Source organism: Rousettus aegyptiacus, unplaced genomic scaffold (genome assembly GCF_014176215.1).
Source record: "Rousettus aegyptiacus isolate mRouAeg1 unplaced genomic scaffold, mRouAeg1.p scaffold_m13_p_5, whole genome shotgun sequence".
In the NCBI taxonomy this organism is placed as follows: Eukaryota; Metazoa; Chordata; class Mammalia; order Chiroptera; family Pteropodidae; genus Rousettus; species Rousettus aegyptiacus.
Window position 1 is genome coordinate 114,149,854 of NW_023416308.1, and position 26,869 is coordinate 114,176,722.

General features: G+C 61.2%; 2 protein-coding genes across 8 annotated transcripts in view; one reads left to right on the forward strand and one right to left on the reverse strand.

Moving 5' to 3' along the window:
• Positions 1-1,529: 1,529 nt before the first annotated feature.
• LRRC10B (leucine rich repeat containing 10B) lies at positions 1,530-5,598 on the forward strand. The gene has a single exon (XM_036221690.1). The coding sequence runs from the start codon at positions 1,771-1,773 to the stop codon at positions 2,647-2,649; it is 879 nt and encodes a 292-aa protein (XP_036077583.1). The 5' UTR covers positions 1,530-1,770; the 3' UTR covers positions 2,650-5,598.
• Positions 5,599-10,229: 4,631 nt separating this feature from the next.
• SYT7 (synaptotagmin 7) overlaps positions 10,230-26,869 on the reverse strand; it is a 56,907-nt gene continuing 40,267 nt past the window's right edge. For 4 of the 7 annotated variants that reach the window (XM_016134218.2, XM_016134216.2, XM_036220983.1 and 1 more), the window contains 6 exons: positions 21,225-21,360; positions 16,978-17,248; positions 14,640-14,809; positions 14,039-14,153; positions 13,290-13,489; positions 10,230-11,114 (listed from right to left, as the gene is read on the reverse strand). In XM_016134218.2, coding sequence (XP_015989704.1) covers positions 11,010-11,114; positions 13,290-13,489; positions 14,039-14,153; positions 14,640-14,809; positions 16,978-17,248; positions 21,225-21,360 — 997 coding nt within the window. In that variant the 3' untranslated portion in view covers positions 10,230-11,009. Of the gene's footprint in view, positions 11,115-13,289; positions 13,490-14,038; positions 14,154-14,639; positions 14,810-16,977; positions 17,249-21,224; positions 21,361-26,165; positions 26,289-26,869 lie in introns of all 7 variants that reach the window. The other 3 variants (XM_016134215.2, XM_036220981.1, XM_036220980.1) reach the window with 1 other exon arrangement.

Sequence of the window (26,869 nt, forward strand, 5' to 3'; positions counted from 1 at the left end):
TTTTAAATTGTTAACAAAATTTTCATTGCATATTTCCAATGTGCCAGACCCTTTGCGGGCAGGGGAAACAAACTCGCCTGCTCCGTGGAGCTTAGATTACAGGAGGCGTGGTTCATCACCCAGGGGCACCGGCCATTACTGCTCTCTGCCCTTGAGCTACCTCCCTCTCCACCCGCAGTGGGGATGGGAGTGGGGGCGGGTCACAGGCTGCCGGGAGGTCCCTTCAGCCAGTTATATGGTCACACGCAGGACAGAGGAGGCATGGAGCCTGCAGCCCTGCCTCCCTGGCTGTAACTTCTACTCACGATGCAACCTTAAGCAAGAGCCTCATCCCTCTGGGGCCACTTTTGTCATGTTTCACATGGGAACGATAATGCTTTCCTTGTAGTCCTGGCATGAGAGTTAGAGGCTCCCGTGTGAGAAAAGCCACTGCCAGAGGCGGAGTCGTCATCGTTTCCACTTACTGGTGTGGTAGCTAAGAGCCGCAGGATGGAGAGTCCCACTGTCCGCTTTCGAATCCTAGCCGCCCACCCGCTGGCGGGGTGACCTTGAGTAAGTCCCCCAGCTCAAGCCAAACCTCTCAGAGCCTCCATTTCCCCATCTTTAAAATTGGGATAATGAGGGTACCTACCCATGGGCACGTCGCAAGAGTTCAGTGCGATGCTCTCAGGAGTGCTGGGCACGCAGCAGGCGAGCGATAAATGGGAGCCAGTGTTTCTGCCAGGAGCTTTGGCAGGAGGGCTCTGAAAGGGAGGGGAGGAGGCAGGGGCACACGGCGCGGCTGTTGGGAACGTGCACAACCGGAAGAGTCACAGAATGAAAGTGGTCATCGTTGGAGGCACTCACGGGCACTCACGTGTCCTCATCTGCCGCAGCCACAGGCAGACTTCGAGTATAGCTAGAGGGACGTGGAGGAGAGAAGGGTGAGAGAGCCCTGACGAGGACCCTGTCGGGCAAAGAGGGTGTCCGCGGCAGGGAGGGGGCGGAGCCAAGCCCCAAGTCGCCGAAAATCCTCCGATGTGACTCACCCTGAAAAGAGCCAGAAAGGAACACTGTCCCGAGTTACCATCCTGAAGTGACTGTAGCGGGGGGAGACGGGTCGTATGCCGCTGGACCTAAGTGATCAGCAGTGACCGCAACCCTCAGTCCCCCGTCGAGAACCACGTGTCCAGAGTCGTGGGGCGCGCGCCCACGTTTTCTCCGTCCTCGGTCCCTTCTCGGACTTGCCGCTCTGGGAGCACAGGACCGCACAGCGGACAGTTCGCGGTGACTCAAGTGCGGACAGCGTCGGACGTCGGGTCTGCGCTGGCGCAGCGCCAGGCTTGCGAGGCGCGGGCCTCGGCTTCCTTCGGCAGGGTGGGCGGGCCGGCGGGGGACCTGCCGGGGCGCGGGGACCCTGCGCTAGAGTAGCACCTTGGCCCCGCCCGGCCCCGCCCTCCCTCCGCCTCATTGGCAGCAGCTCGCGCGTCGGGGGTTGCCAGGGCGACGGGTCGCCTAGCTGCGAGTCAGCGCGAAACCCAGCCAGTCGGCCACCAGCCGAGGGAGCCGGGGGAGGCCGGAGGGCGGGCGGCGGAGAGCGGCGCGCGGCGCGGGCCCCCGCGCGGGCACCTCCTCCCGGCTCCGCACGGCCCCCCTCCCGGCGCAGGGGCAGGCCGGGGCGGGGGGCCCCGGAGCCGGCGCGGCCTCGGTCCCGTCGGGGACACCCGGGCACCGCCAGGACGGAGCGATGCTGGGCGGCGGCGGCGGCGGCCCCGGCCGGGGCACGTGACTATGGGCATCGCCGAGTCCACGCTGGACGAGCTGCCTTCGGACGCCGAGGAGCAGCTGCGCCACGGCGAGCAGCAGCTGGAGCTGAGCGGGAGGCGGCTGCGGCGGCTGCCCAGCGCCGTGTGCGCGCTCAGCCGCCTGGAGAAGCTGTACGTGAGCGGCACGGGGCTGCGTGAGCTGCCCGAGGAGATCGAGGAGCTGCGCGAGCTGCGCATCCTGGCTCTGGACTTCAACAAACTCGAGCGCCTGCCCGACGGCCTGTGCCGCCTGCCGCGCCTCACGCGCCTCTACCTGGGCGGCAACCGGCTGCTGGCGCTGCCCAACGACTTCGCGCAGCTGCAGAGCCTGCGCTGCCTCTGGATCGAGGGCAACTTCCTGCGGCGCTTCCCGCGGCCGCTGCTGCGCCTGGTGGCGCTGCAGTCGCTACAGATGGGCGACAACCGGCTGCGCGCGCTGCCCGCCGACCTGCCACGCATGACAGGCCTGCGCGGCCTCTGGCTCTACGGCAACCGTTTCGAGGAGTTCCCGCCACCGCTGCTGCGCATGGGTCGCCTGCACATCCTCGACCTGGACCGGAACCGCCTGGGCGGCTTCCCCGACCTGCATCCCCTGCGCGCCCTGCGCGTCTTCTCCTACGACCACAACCCGGTCACCGGGCCCCCGCGCGTCGCGGACACCGTCTTCCTCGTGGGCGAGGGCGCCGTCGAGCGCATGGCGGAGCGCGACGAGCCCATCCCCCGGCCACCACCCCGGCGCCCTGTGCCGGCCTTCGAAGATGAGGAGGAAGAAGACCTACTTATTGGGGGCGGTGGCTCCAGGGTTCTGGGGCCTTCTGGGAGCAGCCTCCGCACGCTGGAAGCCGCTCCAGGACTGGGCACCTGAGCCTGTGTTCTGGGTGATGGTCTTGGGCTTCTCTGGGAGGAGGGGCTCCAGGAAGGTCCGTGAGAGCAGAGGGCAGAGGAGGGGCCACATTGAGTGAGCTGCCGGGGACAGGCAGGCCTGGAGGCCATCTTCAGACACTCCTGGGTAGTAAGAAAACTGCCTCCTGGCTGGTCTCTGGGCAGTCGTCAGACCGAGAAGTCTGGGCTCCATCCGGTCCCTTGTATTTTTGTCCTGTCCCTGATGGCGTCGCTGACATCACTCTAGAGGCTCCAGCTTCTACCTGGAACCAGAGTCAGCGCCCTCTGCGGAATCGTCACCTTAGCTGAGTCCGGATGCCCAGGGGGCCCACCACCGTCCCTTCCACCTCCTGGAATTTGGATCCCCTAGACTTACCCTTTCTGGTGCAGGAGCCGCTACCTCTGGGTGGACCACACGCCTGTGCAAGGCAAGACTGCCTGCCCTTGGAGGACGGCTTGGCCCAGGGGTCTGGAGGGACGGGGCCCCAGGACAGAAGTGGGAAACTCTGATTGGGGCCCTAACACCGCAGCTGCCCTTGCCCCTCCTTCGGGGCTCATCGTACATACCTCCCTCCCCAGGCCCCCCAAAATCTGTATGGGGAAGGGGCACTCAGGAGGCAGGGTCTCCACCTCCATCTTTTATTCAGTTCTCTCCTTCCAGCTCGTGCCTAGAAATACGCTGGGAAAAGAGCTCTGCCTTCTTTCTCCACAGCCTAAACCTTCCAGCTGTCAATTTTGAAAAGAAGCCACTGCGCCTCTAGGCCTCCTGCACAGAAGAGAGGGGCTCTCTGCCCCGGGAGGCTGTTCCAGTGCCTCGCCCACTGCCTGCACTCCCCATGCCCTTACATGGGCACAGTCAGCGTGGCTGGCACGGCGTGGGGCATGGGACGAGCACTGTGTGCCTCTCCTCCGTCACCAGGGACAGCCACAAGGGGGTGAGGAGTGGAGTCGCGCTCTGCGATTCCCAGGGCCGGATCTTTCCCACCCAAGCAATAACGGGAGGACGGGGCCAGGGCCGGGGACACTCAGGGACACTGTCAGGGCCAGGGGCCCTGCATGGTAGTGTTTGCTTTAGGAAGGAAAAAAAAAAAACAAAACTGGCTGTAAACATAAAATACATTTCTTGGAGAAAGAATGTGCATTTCCCACATGCCTGTTTATTTATAAGCCCTGGGAGCACTGGGTCCCATTGCTGTGGGGACCCTGGGCTCCCTCTGGCACTGCCCTCTGTCCCTGTTCCCCAGCTCTGCTTTAGACTGGTCCAGCCGACTGTGCTCTGTCTGGGGAACAAGCACTTTTCCCCGGTCACGAATGGCTTCGGCTGCTGAAGGCAGGTTTCCGGTCTTGGGGTATCTCGCTCTCTGCGTCCCGGTCCCTTTCTTCGGTCTTCGCCAGCTTCAGTCTCGGATCCCACACGCTTGACGTGCTTTCGAGCCTCTCGCAAGCTGGGCCGACCTTTCTCTGTTTCTTCGCCGGGACCGACCCCCACCCAGCCTTCGCCTCTGTGACCCTTCGTTTCTCCTTCCGTCTCCCCCTGTTTTCCTCTGTCTCTCCCTCTCGGTCTCTTTTTATTCAGTTACGGTACTACTTTCTCCTCTCATCGTTCAGGAGAAAAAAATATTGACGATTTAAAGAAAGGAAGAAAATTGTAAAGCCTCAAGCCTCGAGGCCTATCTCCCATGAGAAGATGCCGCCGGGCCACCATCACCATGGCAACAGGACTGATGTCATTCAAGGCCCAAAGGTCAGGCCTGGCCCAGCAGTTTTGCTGGCAGCTGGGCTGAGCCTGGGGTAGGAGGAGGCCAGGAATGGTCTGGAGCCGTCAGCCTGTAAATGAGAGTGAAAGCTTCGAATGGGCAGAAAGATCTGGTGGGTGGGAAAGACTGGAGACCGCCTCCTTCTTGAGGAGGAAGAGGGGTCTGGGGCCGCTGCAGACTTTGTGTCTCCCAAGGCTCCTTAGGTGCCCGTGCTCCCCCTGTCGTGGCTCCATCAGGGCCAGTGGGCCTTCCCGGTTCTGGAACCTCGGGGTAAGGAACTGAGATAGGCCACTCAGGTGGTGTGGGAGAAGCAGCAGACCAGAGACTGTCCTCTGACCCCACTGACCCAAGTCACGGCACGGGAGAACTATCGCCGGTCCTGGAATCAGAAAGCATGGGTTCCAGTCCAGATTCTGTTTTTGACTGAGTGACCTTGAGGAAGTCCTGGCCTCTTGGGCCTCAGTTTCTCCAACTGCACATAAGGAGCTGGGTTTTTCTAGAGCCAATGCTGCAACTCAGGATTCCACCCATCTCTACCTTCCCTTCATGCAAATCTTGGATGTAAGGGATGAGGGGTGCGGGGAGCCATGGTCACCCTGGAGTAACAACTGCCGGCACTGTCCTTCCTTCCTCTGGTCTGTCTCCCTGAACCTCTTCCCCTGATGCGTCTGCCCATGACGTGTCCCCCTGGGCCACCCTGAGGCCTGGTCCTCTGCTTTGCTACTCTCCAGCTCTCCACCATCAGTTCTTTCTGGGAAGTTAGAGAGTTTGCTGAAAGTGGGTGCTGATGCCTGGCTTGGGAGCGCTACTGAGGGGCTCTGCCTCCATGCAGAAATGGGGGTGACCAGGGTACGAAGGGAGTTGCTGCCAGGGACAGCTGGGCATCATAGCTCTCCTCGGTGATACCCTGAGTCCTAGCCCGCCTCCCACCTGCCTGCCCGTGACTTCTCGCGTGGCCTCAGGGCAGCAGGGAGAAGGGGCGACGATTTTGGAGGGACGCCCCTGTAACAACGCCAGGTCTGCAGTTCCCTGAGCAGTGTGGGGGCGGTCAGCGGTGTGTGGGCCACGGGGCGGCTGGGCAGGAGAGCCCTGGCGGCGTTGTGTTTGTACCAGGCAGGCAGAGCAGAGGCCACGGGAGTCGGCGGATCGGAGCGGGAAGGCAGGCAGTGGGGACCAGGAGGACAAGAGCAGGGGAGGTGGCAGGGCGAGAAACGGGCCCAGGGAGGGAGTGACTTGCCCGTAAATGGACATTAGGTTTCCTAACCCAGGGCTCAATCCACACCGCGGGAGGTCCCCTCTGTCCTTGGCTGGCGTCAGGTCTGGGTGTAAAGTGGGCGGCTGCGTAACCTGTTCTTCCTCCCTCCTGGAGCCTCCAACAGCCAAAACCCTTGGCCTGCAGAGCAGCAAAAATGGGGGGAGGGCTTGGATCTTTTCTTAGCTTTGTTACCACCATCCCACTCTTCCCGCCCACCCTCAGGGGGCTTGGGAAAGCAGAACAGGGTGCTAGGGAACCAAGACCCTTGTCCAGATGCACCTCCCTGTCTTTGAAGCCGCCAACATGGGCTCGCTTAGCCATCTGTCCCAAATCTTCCTTAAGACACCCGGGCGCTCTTGTTCTGAGGATGGACATTTATTAGCACACGCCGGTGTGCCACACGGAACATGTATTCAGACAGGGGTCCCTGCCCAGGGGGGGCTCACAATCTAAACGAGACACAAAACGTACACACAGGACACAAACACGGGGAACGGGGCATCGTCGAGGGGCACAGATGGTCAGGGGAGCCACGGGCTGGGGCGGACGGCATGTTCAAGCATCGTCCTTCTGGCTGTCTTTGTTGGGGAAGGGGAGGAGAGCAGGGCGCAGTCCAGGATGGCCTTACAGAAAGCCGTGGAATCCAGGAGGGATTTGCAGAGGGCTGTGGTCCTCGGCACTGGGAGGGAGAGGCGAATCTCTCAGCATAGTCGTGAATGAAGAGAGAGACCCAATGAAGCAAAGGCAGGAGAATGAGGCAAAAAGTCCAGGAGGAGGCCCTGAGCTCACGGCGAGAGGCTGTCACCTCTCCTGGGGCCGAGCTGTCCCTGCTTGCAGGCCCAGTTTTCCAGAGCCATTTCCCCAGAGAAAGTCCGAACAGAGGTTCTGGCAAGGGGCACTCTTGAGGCTACTTACCTGACCCTAGGACTCTCTCCAATCTCTGGGACAGAGATCAGAGGACAAAAGAAATAACCACCTTTTAACCCTACGTTTAAACCAGGTCGTCAGAAATTGATGGGGCAGGAAGGGAGAGGACAGGCAGCTTCAGGTGGGGGTACTTAGTGCACTTCAAGGAAGCAGCTGCCAGCCAGGTGCTGGGGAGCAGAAAGCGCGATAGTTCCCCTCGCTCTGGAGTGTGGCAGGAGCCAGCAGGTGGACACGTGACAATGGAGGAGGGCGGCTCATCACCTTTGTGCCTAAAACAGAGGTAGCACCTTCCTCTGAGGTACCCTGAGAACTGCTAGTCCTTGGCTTCCCCTGGCGGTGTGTGGGCGGGGAGGAAGGGGAAAGGGGATGGAATGGTTATTGCTCCCTTGAGGTCTGAGAGAACCGAGACCGGAAGAAGGAAATAGTTGTCCTGGGGCCACAGCGGCTGGAGAAGGAAGCACTGGAGCTCAGTCCCTCAGGCTGGGTCTGGCCATGGCCTTTTATTTAAGAGTCGAGAGACTTTTCTAATCCTAAAGACTTCAATCTGAAAAGGATGGAGAGATGCCAGAGCTTCAGCCCATAGAGCTGGAGCTCCACAGGGACCAGGAAGGGGGCAAAACGCTGACTCGTAACCGCAGTGGCCCGGCCAAGGTTCAGGTGGTGGTGGGAAGGAAGGTGGAGGGTCCCCCTTTGATATGTCTGACCTGCTTTGGATGGTAGTGAGGGTCCCCGGGGCACTGAGGGAGGGGATGTTGGAGTGGGTGAGCTACAGAGGTACCCCTCAGACCTCAGGAAGACTCCACTCCCAACAAGCCTTACTTCTGGCCAGATCTGCGAGGAGTAGCTGCTCCTTTGCCCTCTGGGCAGCTGCTGGATTGGTTGGTATTCTAGATCTGAGGACAGGCTGGAAGGGCCTCCTCACCAGTGAAGACAAATCTTCAAGGTGAGAAGCTGAGGGGAGACTCAGGCCCAGGCTCCCCTTCCCCCTCAACCACTGCCTCTTCCCCTGGGGGGTGAGGGAGGGCCGGGGCCCACGGAGGAAACAGCCAAGGTCCTACTTTTCCACGATCCTTTATTAATCAGAACGGGCCTTGCCACAAAAAACAGGGCCCATTCCCACAAAAATATGATTTTGCAAAGAGGAAATCTTGCTGGCTTAGAGGGTGCGTGTGGTGGAAAATTTTTGTATGGTTCTTTTTTCCTTTTTTTTTTTTTCTTCAGTTTGTCTTCATTTCTCTTCGCTGCAAAATTTTTTGTGACAGTGGGTTTTTTGTTTTTTTTTTATAAAACACTTGCGCTCAAGGACTCAAACACAATACAAACAACGGCCACCAACCCCCACCCCTGGGGCCCCAGCCGGGCTGGGGACTCTGGGGGGGGGGTCCCCTTGGCTGTTTTGTGGCTGTTTTCCTGGTGTCTGGTGCCGGTGGGCAGGTGCGGGGTCCTAGGGCAGGTGGAATTGTACAGCAGTTCCATGGGGAGATGGTCACAAGAAAGGATACCTGAACAACGTAACGACTAAGTCTAAGGGCGCCCACAAAGACAGCAGATGACACTCATGAAGGGACCTGGGACACAGAAGAGGAGAGACAGATAGGCCCCGGTGGGCCCCGGCTATCCCCGGAGGCTCTATGAGGGGTGGGCAGGTGGGCCTTGCTTTCAGGCTGTAGTAATAATACTTTGCTTGCAAGTAGCACCTTCTGAGTTCTCCTGTCTTGACCCCCAGGTCAGGTGACGGCGGCCTCACAACCTCCCCTATGAGGTAGGTGAAGTATTATTACCATCATTTTGCAGATGGGGAAACTGAGGCCCTGGGAGTGTGGGAGAATCGCCCAAGGTCCTGGGATGGTGGCTGGGCTCCGGTGCCCTCCCCCACCCTCAAGTTCCCCCATTCCTTGTTCTCCTATAGGCCTAGACCTCCCCCACCCTCACCCCATACCACCTGCCTCCACCCGTGCCAGCCCACCCGGCCCTTGGCCTACCACTTACTGCCCTTCCCCTACATCTGGGTTTTGAGGCTGGGGGTTAGAGAACCCCAGGAGGGTTTCATTAATGCTCCCTGGTGGGATCAGACAGGGAACAGACTGCCCGGAGATGCTCTCTGCATTGGGTAACTGTCCCGTGGGCGGGGCTCGGGGGGGAAAAAGGGGTGCAATTGCCCCGCCCACTCTTTGCAAATTGGTTGGATCTCTGGGGGGCTGTGCAGCAGGCCAGGGCGCCTTTTGCTCACTCGCCCACCTCCCACGGGGTGGAGGGGCACAGGATCCCCTCCACCTCTCGAGACAGCACCCTCTCTTCACTTCCCCGCAGCCTCCAGAGTCTCTGCCCTCCTGTCCCCATCAGGGGCTGGTCCACAGCCCGCGTGACAGGACGGTGCAGTTGGGGTAGACCCCCCACTTTAAGCAAAGCTACAATAGAGAAAAATTTAGATTTACAAGGAATGTGGGTGACTATTTGCTGTACATTAGCACTTCTCACTCTACAAAATCATTCACCTACTTTGTATGATATTCTTCCAGATCCAAGGGGTGGGGGTGGGGGGGGGAGGCGTGGAAGCAGGGGCGCGACATTCACTGTGAGAAAACTTTGATATGGGCAAAAAATGGGACCCGTCTGCTGCACAGAACAGAATGCTCAGCTCGAGGGAAAGCCTACTGAAGGAGAATGGTTCCCACATGCCTATGCTTTTGCCATGATCTGTAAGTGGGGACCCTGTCCGGAGGCTCCTTTGCTGAGGCGTCAGCCCCATCTGGGGAAGAACTGTGGTCCAAGACCGCGTTCACAGACTGCGGTGACCTAGCGCCACCTGGCGGCGTGCGCCGGGAATGCTGGGCCCCGGCTCGCGGACCCCTGGATTGGAGGCCGTCAACCAGCTGTCTTGTATCAACACCAGGACCCGCGTGAGGATGAGCGGGCTTAAACAGGGATCATCCCGAAATCTGCTGTCTCCAAGGGGAAACCAGTTCTAGTCCCTGCAGCGGCTGACGTGGAGGAAGCAGAGCTTCTTTGGGTGGGGCGACCTCGGAACCCAGAATCCTGGCATTTTCCCTGCTTCCTCTGCCTGCACTGAGAGGGGCAGAAGTAGTTGCTCTGAGGGACGGGGAGCAGTGGCCGAGGTGAGAAGACATTCCTGGAGAAGGTCGGGCGATGCGTGATCAGAGAGCAGGACAGGGAATGGAGGACGGAGGGGCGGAGCTGTGGGTGCAGGAGGAGGGAGGTCCGCACAGGCAGGGAGAGACAGGAAGGGGAAGGAGGCGGGAATCGTGGGGAACGTTGCCAGCATGACTGGGATGTGAGATCGGGGAAGGATAGGGGGTCTTGGGTGAGGGTGTTAGGGAAGAGGACAAGTGGGGTTTGAGACCCCGAGAGGAAAAGGAGCAGGCGGCGACGCCTTGTGGAAAGCGATGCGCACAGTAGGTGCCTAAAAAGTGTAAAACAATGTTCGAGAGGTGAAATTGCTGAGGAAAGAGTGACTGGAGACCTCTGAGCAGAGAGGGGTCCTGGGGGACGAGGGGAGACAGAAGCGGGGAGCGCAGACGGTCGTGGGGAGCAGCGGGAGGCGGTGCAGCTCTCGGCCCAGCTCGGTCTGGCCCTCCTCCCCACCCCATCCTCCCCCATCCCCGCCCCACTTAGCCCGCGCCTGCCTCTCCTTCCTCAACCCCGGGCTCGGTGCACTGTCCTCTGCAGGCCTCCGGTCCTGCCTCGCTTCCTGAAAGCCTGCCCTCTCTGCCTGGCCTTCAGCGCTGCTGGCCCCAGGGGGACAGGAAACGAGGCCCTCACCACACACACACACACACACACACACACACACACACACACACACACACACACACACGGTGGACACAACACAGATACACAGGGCTGCGGCTCCAGGACCCCAGAGGGGGGCTACGGACTATCCTTGGTGTTCAGGGCCCAGCCGGCGCCTGAAACTGCCCTCGGATGGGCCTCTCCTGGCCAGGCCGGGGCCAAACGCCTCGGCCTCCCCTCTCCCGGGTCTGGATCGGGGATTGGGGAGGGGGCGGCCTCTCTCCACTCCAGGCACTGCCTTAAAGAAAACGGGGGACCGTGCCCACCTGGCGGGCGTCTGGAGGGATCTGCCTGGCCGCCTGTCTGGCTCTCACGCTCTTCCCCACTTCTGTAGTGTCGGCAAGTCAGGAAGGAAAGGGGCAAAGCAGGGAAATGGCTCCCGGAGCCCCTCCCCCAGAGCTGGACGGGCGGAGGATGGGGCTGGTACTTCAACAGAAATGGGGCCCAAACGATTCCTGGGACCCCTCCTTGGCCAAGCCGTCGGGGTCCTCCCCTCACCCACGGCAGGGGGGCCAGGCCGGGCGTTGTGCATAAAGTGGCGAGGGCATGATGGGGACCCAGACCCTCGGCCCCCTGGGCCTCCCTCGGCCCCACTCAGGCCTTCAGCTGGTGCCACTGGGCCACAGGCTGCCGGGGACGGGCAATCATGTCCTTCCAGTGTTTCACCTCCCCGGGCCCGCTCTTCCATGACAGGTAGATCTGGGGAGAGAGGGAAGAGTCCGGCATTAGTGGCGCTCTCCGAGGCATTGTCCTCGCCCCCACCGGGGGAGGGGGACAATCTCTACCATGACACAATCTCCACACCGACACAGTGATCGGTGATCGTTGGGACCAAGGGGCCTCTGCACGTCGTGACGACCCACCCCGAAGAGGCCCTCCTTTCCCTCCCCCTGCCAGCCTAGCCTAGTTTCTTTGGGGCCAGAGCGGGCCTGGCCCTTTGGAATCAGACTTCTGACCTGTTTTGCAGTCGGGGGTTGAAGGCGGTGGAGGGAAGCAGCTCACTGCCTTGCCCTTCCCCGCCCTTCCTGTTTGGCACTCTCTTTCCTTGATTACGATTGCTCCCACTTCCTGGCCACTTGCCACACGCCAGGCACTGAGCCAGGGGCTCTATACACATAGATCATCAAATCTTGACTTGGGAGACAGGTACATTATCCTCATTTTACAGAGGAGAAACTGAGGCACAGAGCGTTAAGAGACGTACCTACAGTCACAGAATTGATAAGTGGTGCAGAGGGATTTAAAATCGGGCCTTTGGGCTCTACACGACCAGCCCCCCATCCTGTTGGCCTCTGCGTTAGGGACTTCACAGCCTCCTGGGACTGTGAACGTGATCCCCCCCACCCCCCACACACACACCTGCTGACCCAGCCTTGTGAATGGTGGCTGGCTAAGAGCACAGGGCTCCCTAAGCTGTCCAGGCCAAAGTCAGAACAAACTCACCTCCACTTTGTTCAGTAGGCAGTACTATTTAAAAAGGAGCTATAATTGGTATCTAAGGAGCATCCACCTCTGAAAGGCGAAGCTTTAGAAGAGCTTAGACATAGATACGGTCACTCAGCCCTTGGCCTGAGTTGTTCTGAGCTCAGCAGGCCCCGGCCCTGCTCAGAACACACGGCCCTGCTGGGGTATGGCCGATCCCATCCCGTGACCACAGGGTGGCCAGCCGCGTCCCCTGGGCCTTGCTAGATGGCAGTCAGGGCTAGGTCTCCTCTCTGAGACAGCGACATTCCTCATCCCCAATAGCTAAGTGCTCCATCCCCATCTGTCTCGGGGCGCCTCCACCCTGACCCCTTTCCCTGTGGGGGCTCTTGCTTGTTTCCCTCACACAGGGCGACGCCTCACCCAGGTGATCCATTGTCTCATCTCGCTCTCTCCTTACACCCACCTTTCCCCTTCACCTGCCCCGATCATGGGTTTCCTGCACTGTTCCTGGTCAAACCTCCATGTCTGAACGGACGGACGCACATGCCCCTTGGAGGGACGTTTCAAAAATAACTTTTATCGTAACAGTAGCTAACACATGCGTTCCAAGTACTGTGCTTAGCATCCTACCTGTTATCGAATCCCCTCCCAGCACACTGGGGTTGGGACTAGCCTGTTCATGTAAAGAGGAGGAAACAGGGCTCAGAAAGCTTATGACTGTGAGGAGGATGAGGCTGGACCTGGACACCAGCAGTCCGACTCCCAAGCCTACAGTCTCAGCACTAAACCGTCCATAAACATAGGAATAGGTGCTTCGAAGCAGAAAAATAAAAGCGTTTATATCTTGGAAAAACTCAAGGCGAGGCATGGATTTTTGGGGTAATATATGACGAGAGATCCCTTTCGATTAGGAGAACGTCCACATGTCAGGAATTCTTACACCTACAGGGTCAGTATTAGTAGCTCGATTTTACAGATGAGAACACCGAAGCTCAGAGAAGCGAGCGACTCGCCCAAGGTCACGCAGCTGTCCAGGAGCAGATGAGGTGAACTGTGCAGCTGGGTTTGCGGAGGCCTACTGCAGCTCTCGGCACTGCCCCACATAGCTCGCCCTCCACAGGTGGGAGCCTGGGCGACATTGCCCCCTGACGGTCTTGTCCAGAACACCCTCTTTGTGGGACCTGGGGCACCTCTTCTTCCCACGTCCTTCTTCCCCTGCCCTTCCAGGGGTCTGTCTGCAGCTGGTCGGCCCACAGCCTGACACTTACAGAGGATTCCGTCCAATCCCCTCGTTTTCAGATGAGACGCAGGTCCGGAGCGGGGAAGGGGCTGACCTTCCCCCTCCCGCTGCCCGGCCCTGCGCTCGCCCACCACGCGGCTGCTGCTCGCGAGGACAGACCTTCGCGGCGCCGGCCATGCGTGCGGCACCCCACCTGCCTTGCCGCCTACCTTGCCGATGACGTCGTTGCGGCTGAGCTTGTCCTTGTCCATGACGGTGATGATGATGGTCGTCTCCCTCAGCTTCTCCGTGGGGATGTCGAAGGCAAAGGACTCGTTGAAGATGGGGTTCAGGTTCCTCTTCATCGTCACCGTCTTCTTCTTCTCCACCCGCTTGTCCTTGTACATCAGCCACACCTTCACGTAGGGGTCTGGGAACGAGGAGGGGAAGGGTCAGCGGGGCAGTGGGGGGCTCCCCGGGCTCCCCTTCTCCCTTCAGGTGTGGAAGCTGGGGGCGGAAGGGGCGGTGTGCTTTCTTTCCACGGGGGGGTGGGGGTCAAGAAAGCCCCAAGCAAGAACGAGGGGAATCTGGGGGATCGGCAGATGGAGGGGGTGCCAGGAGGGACCTTGGCCATCACCTGGTGCCCTCCTGGAAACACCAAGGAAACCGAGCCCCAGGAGGCCAGGTCTCGCCCGAGGTCACAGGCAAGTAGTGTCGGAGCTAGGGCTGCAAGCTGGGTCTCCCCCCCACAGTGTCCCCTTCTTCCTGATTCTGGGACGGGCAGAGTCGAAGGTGATGTTGGCCCAGAGGCTGCTCCAAAGGGGGCCACCAGAGGCTCTGGGGCAGAGGGGTCGGGACCGGCGGCGGGGCCTGAGGGTTGGGGCTGAGAGACACGGTGTGGACCCAGCTGTCCACATTCGGCAGGACTCCAGTGTCGCGGGCGCCTCCCCAGCCCTCTGCCTCGAGAAGCCCCCCGCACCTGACGTGCCCCCGATGTCCATGGCTTTGAGGTTCCGGGCTTTGATGATGTTCACGATGATGGAGTTGGCAGAGGGGTTGTAGCAGAGCGACAAGAGCAGCTCCCCTCTGCTCCCCTGGGAGGGACAAGCGGAGGGGTGAGGCTGGCCCAGGGGCCACGCCCCTCATCTCCCCTCCAAGGGAGACCAGGAGGGGTGTGGGGTCTGGGGGGGGGGGCGGGATGGTTGCTGAGCTCTCTGGTTGGCCCCACTGTCCCAGGCCCCCTCCACCTCACCTGGGTGCCTACCCCCTCCTCTGTCTGTCACCTCTGTCACACTTGGTTTCCCCTCATGGGGCAGGTCTGTACACTGTCCCCTGTGGGACCACCCCTGCTCCCTGAACAGAGCCCCAAGTTCTTTATCACAGCTCAAGTGTGTCCCCCCAAGTACCAAGCCTCAGATCTGGGACCGCTGCTGGGAACTCAGCTCTCACGGGGCTGTCCATCTGCACCCCCTGCCCGCAGTGCTCCTCACCCCCTAAGGTCGAGGGGTGGGGCCAGGACCAGACCCGCCAGCCGTGACCTGCCAGCCCCCCCAGCCAGGGGCCCTTGGCTGGGGCCTTACACTCCCATCGCTGCATGGCTTCAGATCCTTCCAGAAGGTCTGCATCTGGGTCAGGTCCACCTTGTTGAGGGGGATGGACACCTCCCCGATGGGGTCATTGCGGCTGAAGCGGTCGTAGTCCAGGACCTGGAGGTAGAGGACCCTCTGCACCACCTTCTCGTAGGGGAAACCTGGGGGACAGACGGCGGGGGTGAAGAGCGGGACGAGGGGCCGCGCGGGGCCCAGGCGGGGCGAGCCTCGTGGGCAGGACGGCTGCGAGAAGCAGGGCTGGCCCCGCGCCCTCCCGCGGCGGTCCTACCCCGGCCACACCCGATGTCCGGCCTCCCCGAAGCCTTAGCAAGACCTGTCATCGTCTCATCTGTCTCTCTCGACAGCTCTCTGAGGTGGACGGTGTCTTGTCCCTCCCCCAGGTGAAGAGACTGAGGCCCAGGTGGCTTACATCACTTGCTCAAAGTCCCACAGCTAATAGAGAGCAGAATGGGGCTGTTCATTCACTCAGTCGTCGTGTGTCCATCTCGGTGGCCGGGCTGTGGCCCTCGTGCTCTCTGGACATCTCTGCCCCTGCCAAATGTCCTGAGGCAAGTCTGAGTAAGCGGCCCTGCCTGAGATGGCCACAGCCGCCAGACAGGAGGCCCCAGGAGGACTCACGTCCTAGGACCAGCCTGTCTTTCCATCCTTCCTCAACAGATCCCACAGCTGCCCCCTTCTCCGCTGCCTCCGTCCCCCTCCAAGCCACTGGCTCCTCCTGCCTAGACAATCAGAAGAGTCTCCAAACCGCCCTCCCCACTGGCTCGCTTCCTCCTACAGTCCATTCTCAAACGCAGCAGCCGGAGCGAGCTTTTAAAAATAGAATCGCATCATGATACTCACTGAAAGCCTCTCAGTGGCTCCCAGGGCACTTAGAATGAAAGCCGCGTGCCCCGCCGTGGCTTCACCTCCTTCAACGGCGACTCGGCCCACTGCCCTCCCCTTGCTTATCCTGTGACCACTCTTCACGCAGTGACTGGGCTGCGGCCACACCGGCCCCTTAGCCTCGGCGGCGCAAGCTGGCCCCCAACCACGCCCCGTCTCCGCTTTCTGTCCTGACGTCCCCAGGGGGGTCCTACACTCTAGTGCTTCCCTCTCCCGGCTCGTATCGCAGGCTTAATAGCGCTTCACCTGTCTGTTTCCTTGAGTCCGACTCTCCAGGCTAGCATTTCCAGGAAGGCATCTCAGCCTCTAACGCTGTTTCTGGCACATAGTAGGCACTCGATAAATATTTGTTAAGTGAATCAATAATTGAACGAATGAATAAGTGCCAGCAGGATGACCTGAAGGAGCGGCAGGAGTGTGCCGGGGGCTGGGGGTGGGGAGCCGGGCGCAGGCCGGGGGAGAGCCGGGCCGTGGAGCTCGGGTGGGGGGCCAGTGGAAGGTCTGACTCTGGAGGCGTCGGACCTTGGGAGGCTTCGTCGGAGGAGCGGCGGGCCTGGGAGGTGCAGAGGACGTGGGCCAGCCTGGAGGCCCGAGGGGGTCAGATCCAGGGCCAGGGTGTGAGCAGGAAGGAGAGCGGCCACTGAGGATTCTGGAGAGCCGGACTATCAGGATTTGTCCTCACTGATTGAACAGGGGTGTTGGGAAAGGCTTTTGGCTTCTCTCTAAGTGGTATCCGGGCTCACAGAGGAGCCTGGGACAGAAATCCCTCCCTGACCACACACCAGCTTCCTGGTTACCTGGAATCCACGGGGATAAGAGATAAAGAAGGGCCTGAAGGAGAGAGGCAGGGCGTTTCCTGTCCATCTGGAGGGGCCTGTCCCAGGCGGAGGGAGGCAGGGAATGGGAACAGAGGAATGTATTAACAAACTAATGGAACGGGCACGATTGTAAGAGCTTTCGTAATTTGCCGATTTGAAACCGAGGCACAGAACAGCGCAGACACTTGCTCCAGGTCACACAGCTAGTAAGCAGCAGAGCTGGGATTCCAGCTCAGGCAGCAGCGCGGGCCACGGCCTGGGCTCTTAGCCACGACACTATGGTTGCTCCAGATGTTCTACCTCTGGACCCAGTGGGGTGCCTTCCTTCTTGCCTGCCTAATTCGGGAAGAGTCGTGTGTTTGGGCCCCTAGAAGTGGCCCCGCTTTCCTCCTCAGTCTCCGGCCGTGACGCCAGCTCCACTGGGTCTCATACCCTAATCCCAGCCAGACACAAAATGCAGCCGGTTAACTGGGCGAGACACGTGCTGTGTGGGCACGCGCCAGTGCACGCGTGTGCATGTGCATGTGCACGTCTTTACGTGTGAGTTTGCGCCTGCGGTCACGCGTACACATGTGGGGGCGGGGGTCTGGGGGTGGCACCAGCCTCACCTTCGAAGAGGAAGGTCTCGTTCCAGTGGGGGTTCAGGTTCTTCCTCTTCACCTTGGTCTCCAGCTTGTGCTTCTTGTCTGGCAGCAGGTAGATCTTGACGAAGGGGTCGCTGGTGCCGCTGAAGTCCTTGGCGGGCAGCTCCTGGGCCTTCATGATCTTCACGGTGAGCGTGGACTCCTGGAAGTTGTAGCCAACGCTGAACTGGATCCGGCCCAGGTTCTCTCGGCTGCAGCCCTCGTGGGCCTCGTCCTCCTCGGAGCCTGGGGAGAGCTGGGGGCGGGCGAGAGGCCAGCAGGGTCGGGGAGGATTCTGCTTCCCCAAAGCTCCCACGGCACAATGCAGAGCTGGTGGGGCCCGTCCCACATTCCCATCCAGGTGAGGGTGCTCAGGCAGACGGCCCTGGGCCGGGTCGCACAGGGAGGCCAGGCAGAGCCGGGATGGCTCCTGTCTCCTGAACCCCAGGGCAGTGTGCACCTGCCCCCCCAGCCTCTCCCAGACACCCCGGGTCTGCCGCCCCCTCTCTCTGCCACGGGCTGCCTTTGCCTCCCCTGGTCACCACTGTGCTGGCTCGCCCTGGGCCCCCGGCTCCATCCTCCATTTTTCCGCCCTCCCACAGCCCTGTGGGACATTTTTGTGCATTTTGTAGAATACGCCAACACAAAAACCTGGGCTACCAAACAGACCAGGGAGGTTGTTCACCTCTCAAAAGAGTTCACCACGATATTTCTTTAGAAAGTGACTCTCTGGGGTTCGAAGGATGATGTAATTTACAAAATGAGAGCGCGGCGTTTTCAGGAGCAACGTCTGTTTGTGCGAGGGCGTGACATTAGAAGCATAGATTCCCAGGCTCGGTGCCCCTGGAAGCCTGATGTGGGGGGCCCGGAGGTGGCTGGGCAGCAAGGTCGTCTAAAAGGAGCCTCAGATGACAGTACCGCGCACCGGGGCTGAGGACCGCGGGAAGGGAGGGCTACATCCGAATTTTGTCCCCTCCCTCAGGGGTGGCACTTGGGTCAACCTAGCAACCGATAGACATGTGAAGGGTGGCGTGAATGTCCCATTCCCAGGAATTGGGGGGAGGGTCTCCTAGTCACGCCTACTCGGCTGTGGCTGCTCACAGGGAACACCTGAGGAGGTTTTGGAACCCTGCCCACCCCCGGCCACCTGGGGCCCACCCAAGATGCTGCCCCGGACCCAGGGGGTTCGCGTGGCCCAGGTGTCCCTGTACGAAGGGCTCCTCAGACAATTGGATGAGAGCTAGAAGTGGGGCTCAGGCGCCACATTTCGGGTGAATCTGTGGCCCCTGTTCTTTCTCCCCACTTCCCACATGGGAGCCTTCTCTGCGCCTCCCCTTTCCTCCCGGAGAGGTGTCCCCACTGAAATACTAAATAATACAGATGATAGGAATGGGTAAAGTGTGCATCTACCATGGCAGAAGACTCTTACTTCACCTCCTTACTGAATCCTGACGACGGTGGGCGAGGTAGTTACCGCTGCCCTATCCGAGGAGACTGGCTCAGAGAAGTTAAGTCACACACCTAAGACTGCACAGCAGTGTAAACCTTCTCTGACTTCGAAGCCTGCGCTTTCCACTGAAGCAGGCCACATCCCGTGGCAATGTTGGGACTCTCCCCCAAGCCAGTGAGGGGGGCGGGGAACAGGTGAGAAACATCCAAATCACACAGATAGTAGTAACTGCCACGTGCTCGGCCCTCAGACTCCCTACGAGCTTCCGAGGAGGCAGGCATGACTAGGTTCCAGTTCGGTTTGGGGTACAGAGAGATTACCGACAGATCAAGTCACCTGTGAGGAAGTAGTGAGTGGGGTCTCGAACCCAGGTCAGTGCCAGCCATTGTGAGTGCCCTCCTAGCTGCCCCTCACGCTCACGCTTAGATCCAGTGTCTGGGGCTTCCCCAGCCACACTCTGGTCCCGCCTGGAGCTGGAAGGGCAGCTGAGGGGGGGGGGTCCCTCCAGCCGCTGACCCTCGGCGGGGTCCAGGCAGCCCTGCAAGCTCCACCCTAGGCCCACTGAGAGTGGGCTTCCCGACCCGGATGCAGTGTTCCCCTGGCGATCCCTCTCGCTCCTCGTTCCAGCCCACTCCCTCTGAAGCTCAGTCTCCGCGTCTGTGGAATGGGTCCAGGAGACCTGGCTTGCAGGCTTCCCGGGAGGGCTATGTGGGTTTACGTCCCTTCCGCAGTCCTGCTTTGCAGCCTGGCCCCTGCCACGGCTGCCGCGGAACCTGCAAAGATGACTTGCCCCTCCCTGTCTCTTCAACAACCAGGGTGGAGTTGCTAGGGACTGGAGTCCAGGTGGCTCACCTAAAGCCCTTCTGGTCACTTGGTTCTTGGCTCCCAAATAAGGTGGTTTGGGGCTCGGGGGGCGGGGGTGGTGGGTGTCAAGTGGGCTTCACCTTGGAAGCAGGCGGGGGCTTTGTGCCTGCTCCTGGCCTTTCAGAACCACAGCCCTGAGTCCTAATTAACCAGCTGAGGCAGCTCAAGGAGCTGTTTCCATGGTAACTGGGCTGGCCACCCCCACCACGCCCCGGGGGAGGTGCTGCCTGAGTTCATGTAGAAGTAAGCATCAAAGAGCATTTGGGCAGTGCCAGGGCGGGTGGACTCAGATGTGGGTGTGGGTGTGGCCAGCCCTCCTCTATGGCCCCTCAGTCCCTACCTCTGGCGAGCTGTGGGTACCTGAGTCCTTCTCCTGATCCCCAGCTTCTGCAGCTTTGGGCCTGGAGGTCAGACAGCAGTTGACGTCTGCCCTGCATCTTCCTCAGCACTACTGACGCTAAATGACCTGGCTTTGGCTTCGGGCTGGGCCGTCGGACCCCAGCTGCCCAGCTCTGAGCCTCTGCTGAGCACAGGAGAGGGCCCTGGGCCTGCACTTCCTTCCTCTGCCTGTAGCTGTCCGCCCCTCCCTGGGGGCAGCAAGGCAAGCTGGCTGGGAAAGGGCCGTCCCTTCTGGGAACCGGTGGCAACCGGGAAGCTGTAACTGATGAAGAGGCTGTGCAGGGAGGCAGGACAGACTGTGACGGTCGCCTGTCCAGAGGAGACGATGGCTGAGCCACCCACCTGGGTGGGAAAGGACAGACAGGCGGGTAACAGAGGGCCAAGCACGCAAGGGCCTGGGAGGTAGCGGGGAACAGGGGAGAGGTGAGGAGGCCCGAGGGAGACCAGATCTGGAGTGGAAAGTCCGGTGCTCCGGTCTGCAGCCAAGAGAAACACAGACTCGCGGACCCACCTCGGGCCTGCTGCCTGGGGGTCTGCATTTTAACAAGGTCCCCGGGCTGGGCTAGAAAAGGGCAGTGGGGATCAATGGATAGAACCGACTAGAACCCTAAATGGCAAAGGGTGGGGCTCTGAGGGTCTCAGGGAGGGTGGGGGCTGCGGTGTCAAGACAGTGGGCAAGGGAATTCTGAACCGAATGACATCGGCGCTGGCGAGGGCCGGAGAGCACACCCCAAGCCCCTTCCTTCTCTCTACAGGAGCGGGGAGAAGGGGGCCCTGACCAGGGAGGGGAAGCGCCTTGTCCCAGGTCATGTCTGGTAGGAACACAGCAGGCACTGGGTTCCCCTCTCGCACCTTCCTCAAGCCCTCCTGGGCCTTCTGAGCTGCCAGACCTGGGACCGACTCCTGCCTGCAAATTTGCCTTCGGAAAGCTCAGCGGGGCAAGCGGCTGTGACTCACTGCCGACACCAGGGGGCGCTGTGTGAAGTCACAACCTCTGCCTTGATGAAAAGTGCCCCAGAACCACAGGGCTGGGATCCCAGTGGGGTGGGCTGTGGACAAGTGAACCCCGGCACCACTGTCGCCTCACAGGGATCAGGACCAGGCAGTTCCTGTTCCCTTGCTCCCTTTGGGCCTCAGTTGGCCCCCCAGCAATGGGGGTTGGGAAGGTACCAGGGATGGGGAAGTTTCACTGGGAGCTCTGCCTCAGACCTCTCTGTTCAGTGGGATACCCCAAGCCCTCTGTCCACTAACCTTTCCTTCCAGGACCATAAAAGCATCTCACACGAGTAGGTTTTCTTAGGCCCCTGTTCAAGCCAGAAAGAGACTGGACATTGTTATTCTCACTTGACAAATGAGGAAACTGAGGCACAGAGAGGACGCTTCGGTGAAAGAGCTGGGAGAAGAAGCCAGGCCTTGCTCAGGCATTCACCACGCGGGTTCCCCTGCCTGGGGGCGACGCCCACGCTGTCGCCCCCTAACCCTGCCCCGGGCCTCCCCGCCCGGCTCCTGCCCTTCTCACCATGAGCATCTCGCTGGTGAGGGAGTTGACGAGATCTGAGACAGAGGAGCGTGGCTCGGTCCGGCGGTCAGACTCATCGTGAGGCGTCTGGCTGGGCACGGGGGCTGTGTTCACCACCTTCCCGCCTGTAGGCAGCCTGGGGGCAGGGGGAGTCCCAGTGAGCACGGCGGGAGGTGGGCCGGGCTGGGCGCCACCTGCCTGGGTGGCGGCAGGACCTTCTCTGAGACCCGAACAGCTGCCACCTCCTGTGGCCCAGTAGAAGCTGTGCTCTCGTCCACAGGGAGACCCGATGCTCTCCCCACACTGCCTCGGTGTGATCTGCCTTGACTGCCCTGTGGGTGCTGTTTTGAGGGGTACTCCCACTCCTCCCGCGCCCCCAAAAAACCCCCATCCTCCAGCCCCTCCTCAGAGGTGCCTCGCATCTCTGCTAGCCACGTCCCCCCGCCCCCCGGAGGGGAGGCTCCACGGAGGCGGGTCCAGGTCACCTCTCTGCATCATTACCTTCTGCAAACACACCTGTCTCCCGGACGGCCCACCTGTGTTTGTTCAGGCTCAGCGAGAACATAGGTGCCCTTCGGACACAAGGCTGACCAGGTGAGGTCAGGACCACTGTCCGCACAGCTCTGTCCAGCAGAACTGTCTATGATGACGGAAGTGTTCTACCCCTGCGCTGCCCATGTGTGGCGACTGAGCATTTGAGACGTGGCCAGTATGACTGGCAGCTGAATTCTTAATTTTGTTTGACTTAAACTAATTTCGATAGGGCAAAGTCATTCCCCCCTTACTCCCCAGTTCCCACCCTTCTTGGACCCTGAGGACTGCACATTTGAGGAGGCTCTCGCCCAGGTTCAGAGAAAGACGGGGCACCCCCGAGGAGCCCCAGATCTGAGGATTTCCTGAGAGGCCCTGTCTGTATGTTCGACTCCATGCTGTTCCCAGGGAGCCAGACTCTCTGGCTCAGGGGCTGGGCGGTGAGCCCAGGCTCTGTCCAGCTGGGGCTCAGGAAGGGGGCATTTAAAAGCCTGCCCAGGGACCAGGCTGGAACATCCCCATGAGCAGGAGAGGTGGGGGCAGGCAGCGAGGAGATGGGAAGACTGGCAGCGTGGGGCTCGGGACAGGCTACAACGGAACAGCTTTGAGAGGACCAGAGCCAGACTTGGAGACCACACAGGCTGGACACAAGCCATGGCCCTGGGTATGGACCAGCCACCAGCACACGATTGGCCATGACAGACACAGACAGACATGCACAGAATGTGCCAGGCCCTGGAGGGGAGACGCCAGGGCCCAACAGCAGGGTGTATGCGTGCACGCGTGCGTGCACACACACACACATACACACGCACACACAAGCACGCACAAGCCCAACAGACACCCAGGGGAACGGGGAGAGGATGGCACGAGGCAGGTCAACCAGAGCAGCGAGAGGACGCACACACAGCCCTACGCGCACGTCGATCCCGAGAGGAGACACATGTGGGGACACCCAGGCATGCCGAGGTGTGCTGGCGAATGGGGACGAACTGGACCAGGAAAAGCAGGGAGCGCTCTCAGGGACAGACACCCCGAGAACCACACACACACACACACACACACACACACACACACACACACACGATGCACCTGCTGTGAGAACCTGGCCTGGCCGGGACAACGCGGAGACGCCCCACCCCGCCCAGGGACACGCGGGTGCCCCTGCCAGAGGCGAGGCCACAGCAGAGCACACGTACGCACACGGACACGCACAACACACACACACACACACACGTGGGCACGTGCTCACGCGGGCAGGCACGGGAAGGAAGAGGAGACCGAAATAGCTGGAGAGGTAAACTCAGGTTAAAAATAGAGGGGGAGAGGAGCGGAGCGGAGGTTGGCTGCTGGAGGTATGAGAAAGTCGAAGTTATTTCGGCCACGCCGCAGCGTCAGCACAGCTGCAGAGCAGCCTGGGAAAAGACGGTCAGCGCCGCTGAAGCTATTGGAGGTCACGGGACGGAGAGAGACAGAGAGACAAGTGCACAGAGAGCGGCAGAGGGAGGGGCGGAGGGGCCCGTCGCTGGCCCGGGGACATTCCTGTGAGGAGCAGATGGGAGGAAGGAGTGGGGAGAGAGAGGCCAAGAGAGACAGATTAGTTGGAGCCGAGTGAAGAGGCTGCAGGGTAGAGACAAGGGGACGAAGAGGAGCGAGGCGGCCGAGAGGAGAGGCAGAGAAGAGGCAGGGAGCACACAGACCGCAACAGGAGAAACATGGACGGCGGCTTGAGGGGCGAGGAGAGTGATGGGGGTGGCCGGGGCCCCGCCCTGCCCCAGCCCCACGCGGGGTGGGGGTGGGGCCATGGTGGAAACCATTCGGATCCCAAGAAGCGGTGATGAAAGGGATGGCCGAGCATGAGGCGGGGAGGGGCGCGGGGCAGATGTCCGTGGCGGGATGGGCGCAGCGGGTGTGTGGGCCTGGGGCGGCTCTGGCCTCCCTCCCGGGCCCACGGGCATTCTCAAGTTCTTGGGGGCCCGCCGCGCTGAGGCCCGGGGGCTGGGGAGTCTCCTCGGATGGGGACTTCCCAGCCACTGGGAGTCCGGAGAGTAGGGACAGCGGCCGACCCTGCCATCTCCGCGTTCCTTCCTGGGTGCACCCCCTTCCCGCGTGGGACCTGGCGTGGCTGCTCTTTGTCTTGGGGTCCTCCGGTCTCCCAGGAGCCTGGTGCTGACCAACCTTGGGGGCTGAATGTCCTCCCCAACAACAGCCGAGGGCCACCACCCGTCACCCCGCAGACGTCAGGCCAAGGGGTCGGCCGGGTGCAGAAGGGAGGGCTGGGGCAGAGGAGCAGAGCCGGGTCTGGAGGCAGAAGCTGGAGGGGAAGGGCCGGCTGGCCCAAGCCCACCACCCCAAGGTCCAAGGAGCAGTGAAGCCCTAAGGTGCCCGGTGCCCGGTGGGTGGTGCCGATGCCAAGCTTGGGATGGGAAGGAAGCGCTTGATTTTGGACAGCCTTGCAAACACCCCCGAGGCCATGAGAAATGAGTGACCAGGTGGGAATGGCGTGGGTCCGCTCGGAATGGCGAGGGCCCATGGCCTCCAGCTCCACACCCTCTTTCCCGGGAAGGCAGGGGACAGCTGATGTAATGATCAGAAGGGATGGGTGTGTTAAAATATGGAGCGAGACCTCAGTGGCAAAGAGGTAAAAATAGGCCGTGGGTGAAAATGGAAGCCAGTTAATTACCACATGGGCGACGTGAAATCTCGTTTCCAGCCTGCACCTGCTCCCTCACGCTCCACACCTTCCCAGGCGACGGGCTCAGGTGCTTAGCAGGCTCTCGGGGGGCTCCGGCCCCCTTCCTGTAGCACCTCGCCCTCTCCCCAGGCCCTCTGGCCTGCCTGCAGCCCAGCCCGGAGAGCCGGGATTCCTGCAGCAGTAGGTGGGCCGGAGGTGGCAACCTCTGTTCCTCCCGCACCCCAGGACTTGGGCTCAAGGTGTGACGCCGTCTGTCACTGAGTGAAAGGTCCTGCTCTCCCCTCCCATTCCCCGGGGACTTTGGCTTTGCCCACCGCAGACATGCAGCTGTGGACTTAGATGGGAAGATGTGAGGAGGCTGGTCTCCAGAAGCCACCAGAGGGCCAGGCAAGTCAGCTGCCTAACTCTCTGCCTGTCCTTTCCTAACCCATTGCCTCTGGCAGCAGCTCGGACAGTCCCTTCCTGCACCTAAGGGCCTCTTAATGAGCAAGTGCCAGGGTCCCTGCCCGGCTGACAAGATCTGACAAGTGCCCCAGCCCAAGGGCCTGTTCCCTTGTTAGAAGCTCAGCACGTCCGAGCTGGAAGGGGTCACCCTGTCTAATCCTTCGTTTGACAGACAGGGAAGCAGAGGCCCAGGAGGGGCTGCGACATGCCCAAGGTTGCAGAGCTAGGTTCTGGCAGAACCGGGGCTAGAAGGAGGGCATCCTGGATGCCAGGCCGCATGCTTTTTGGTTGCACGAGAAGCAGACCTGACCAAGGCGATGAGCCCACCTGCCATGACTACAGGTGTGTGGCGGGCCTGGCCTAAGGCCAGGTGAGAGGAGGCGGTCAGACCAGGTGCAGGATCACCTGGCCTTGGTGATACTGATGGAGCCCTGGAACCCCCAGCCCGTCCCATGCCCCTTCCTCCCAAGAGTGCTCCACGCCCTCCATCAGGAGATGCTCCCCTGAGGTCTTGATGGATGAGGCTGTGGACGGTTAACTGCCTGGCCCTCTGCTCAGCCTATGCGGTGCCACGCAGGCTATTCCTGGTCCCCATGGGGTCCTGAGGGCCAGCAGTGAGGCTACCGGCGACAGGTTGCTCGGCCCCTCACCCTGTTCCTTCTTCTTGGTACCTCAGGCCCAGGGGCTGCCTTTCTGGTTCTTTCTGGTCACCAGGCCTCTCCCATGCCCCCCAACCCTCGCCACCAGGGGCTCGTCTTCCATCAATCAGCTGAGCAGCCAGTCACACCTCTGCATCGGGGTGTGTGACCATCACCCCAGCGGGACCTCCAGGCAAGAGGAGGTTGAGGTGGAGGGGATGAGGGAGAACAGGCTGGCGCCCCTTCCCTAACATCCCCCCCCGCCCACCAACCGCCGGGAAAACTGGGATTTCCAGGTCGGGCAGAGATGAAAGATGAGGGAGCAGCAGAGGAGAGGCAAGCAGGAGAATGGGGCAGAAAGGCTGGCTTGCTCCGGGCGAGGGCAGGCATGCCCGGGGAGCAGGCTTGATCCAGAATGGTCCCAGGAGGGCCACAGTGGCCTCGAACCCAAGGGACACCACCAGGTGGCCGTGTGTGAGGGCGCCGGCTGGGGAGGGGGCTGTCCTCCCGCTCCGGCATCCATCGAAGGCGCCACCGCCTCGTCCAGCAGCCGGGCCGGTCGAGGCAGGCGGCCGGCCTCTCCACGCCTCCTTCTCTGCCGCCGCCGCCGCGGGCCCTCGCCTGTGCTCGTACCTCTTGTCCCCCTGAGCGTTCTGGTTCTGCTGGGTTCCTGGGTTTTGCAGGTCAGGGATATTGGCAAAGTCATCCTGTTCCGAAAGCCCTAAGACCAAGGATAGCACCACCATCCGGCCTTCCCTGCCCGGGGTGGGCAGCCCGCCAGCCGGGGGGTGCGGCGAGAGGAGGGAGCCCCGCGGGAGGGGCGGGGAGGGGAAGGAGAGACAGAGACAGAGACAGAGACAAAAAGAGAGAAGAAAAAAGCGTAAGAAACTGGCCCTGCGGGACAGAAACCACACGTCAGCACTGTCAACAGTGGCGGAGCAGAGTGGGGTGGAGGCAGGGAGGGCGAAATGGAGGGGAGGTGTCCGTGGTCTGAGGCCCAGCTCGCCTGGGGGCCGGAGCGAGATTCTCTGGAGAAACGGGGCAGGGACTGGGCAGGGGGCCCGCTAAGATGGCGTGTGGCCGGGACACTCAGGGAAAGCTGCGGGGAGCAGAGCCCAGGGCCTGGGACACGGCAGACCTCCAAAGGTTAATTTATCTCCAGGCGAACGGAGGCCAGGGGCTGCTGGCTCTGACCACCCGGGGCCCTGGCAGGCGAGGGACGGGCTCTGGCGCTATCTTCCTTCAGGCCGTGCAGGCGGGTTGGGGCTCCCAGCTGGGAAGTTCGTAGAGAGTTTGGAAATCCAGCAGGCACCGGGCCCTGTGCTCAGGGACGCCTC

Excerpts from the sequence above, each read along its gene's own strand:
- LRRC10B (XM_036221690.1), top strand. The coding sequence starts at position 1,771 with ATGGGCATCGCCGAGTCCACGCTGGACGAGCTGCCTTCGGACGCCGAG.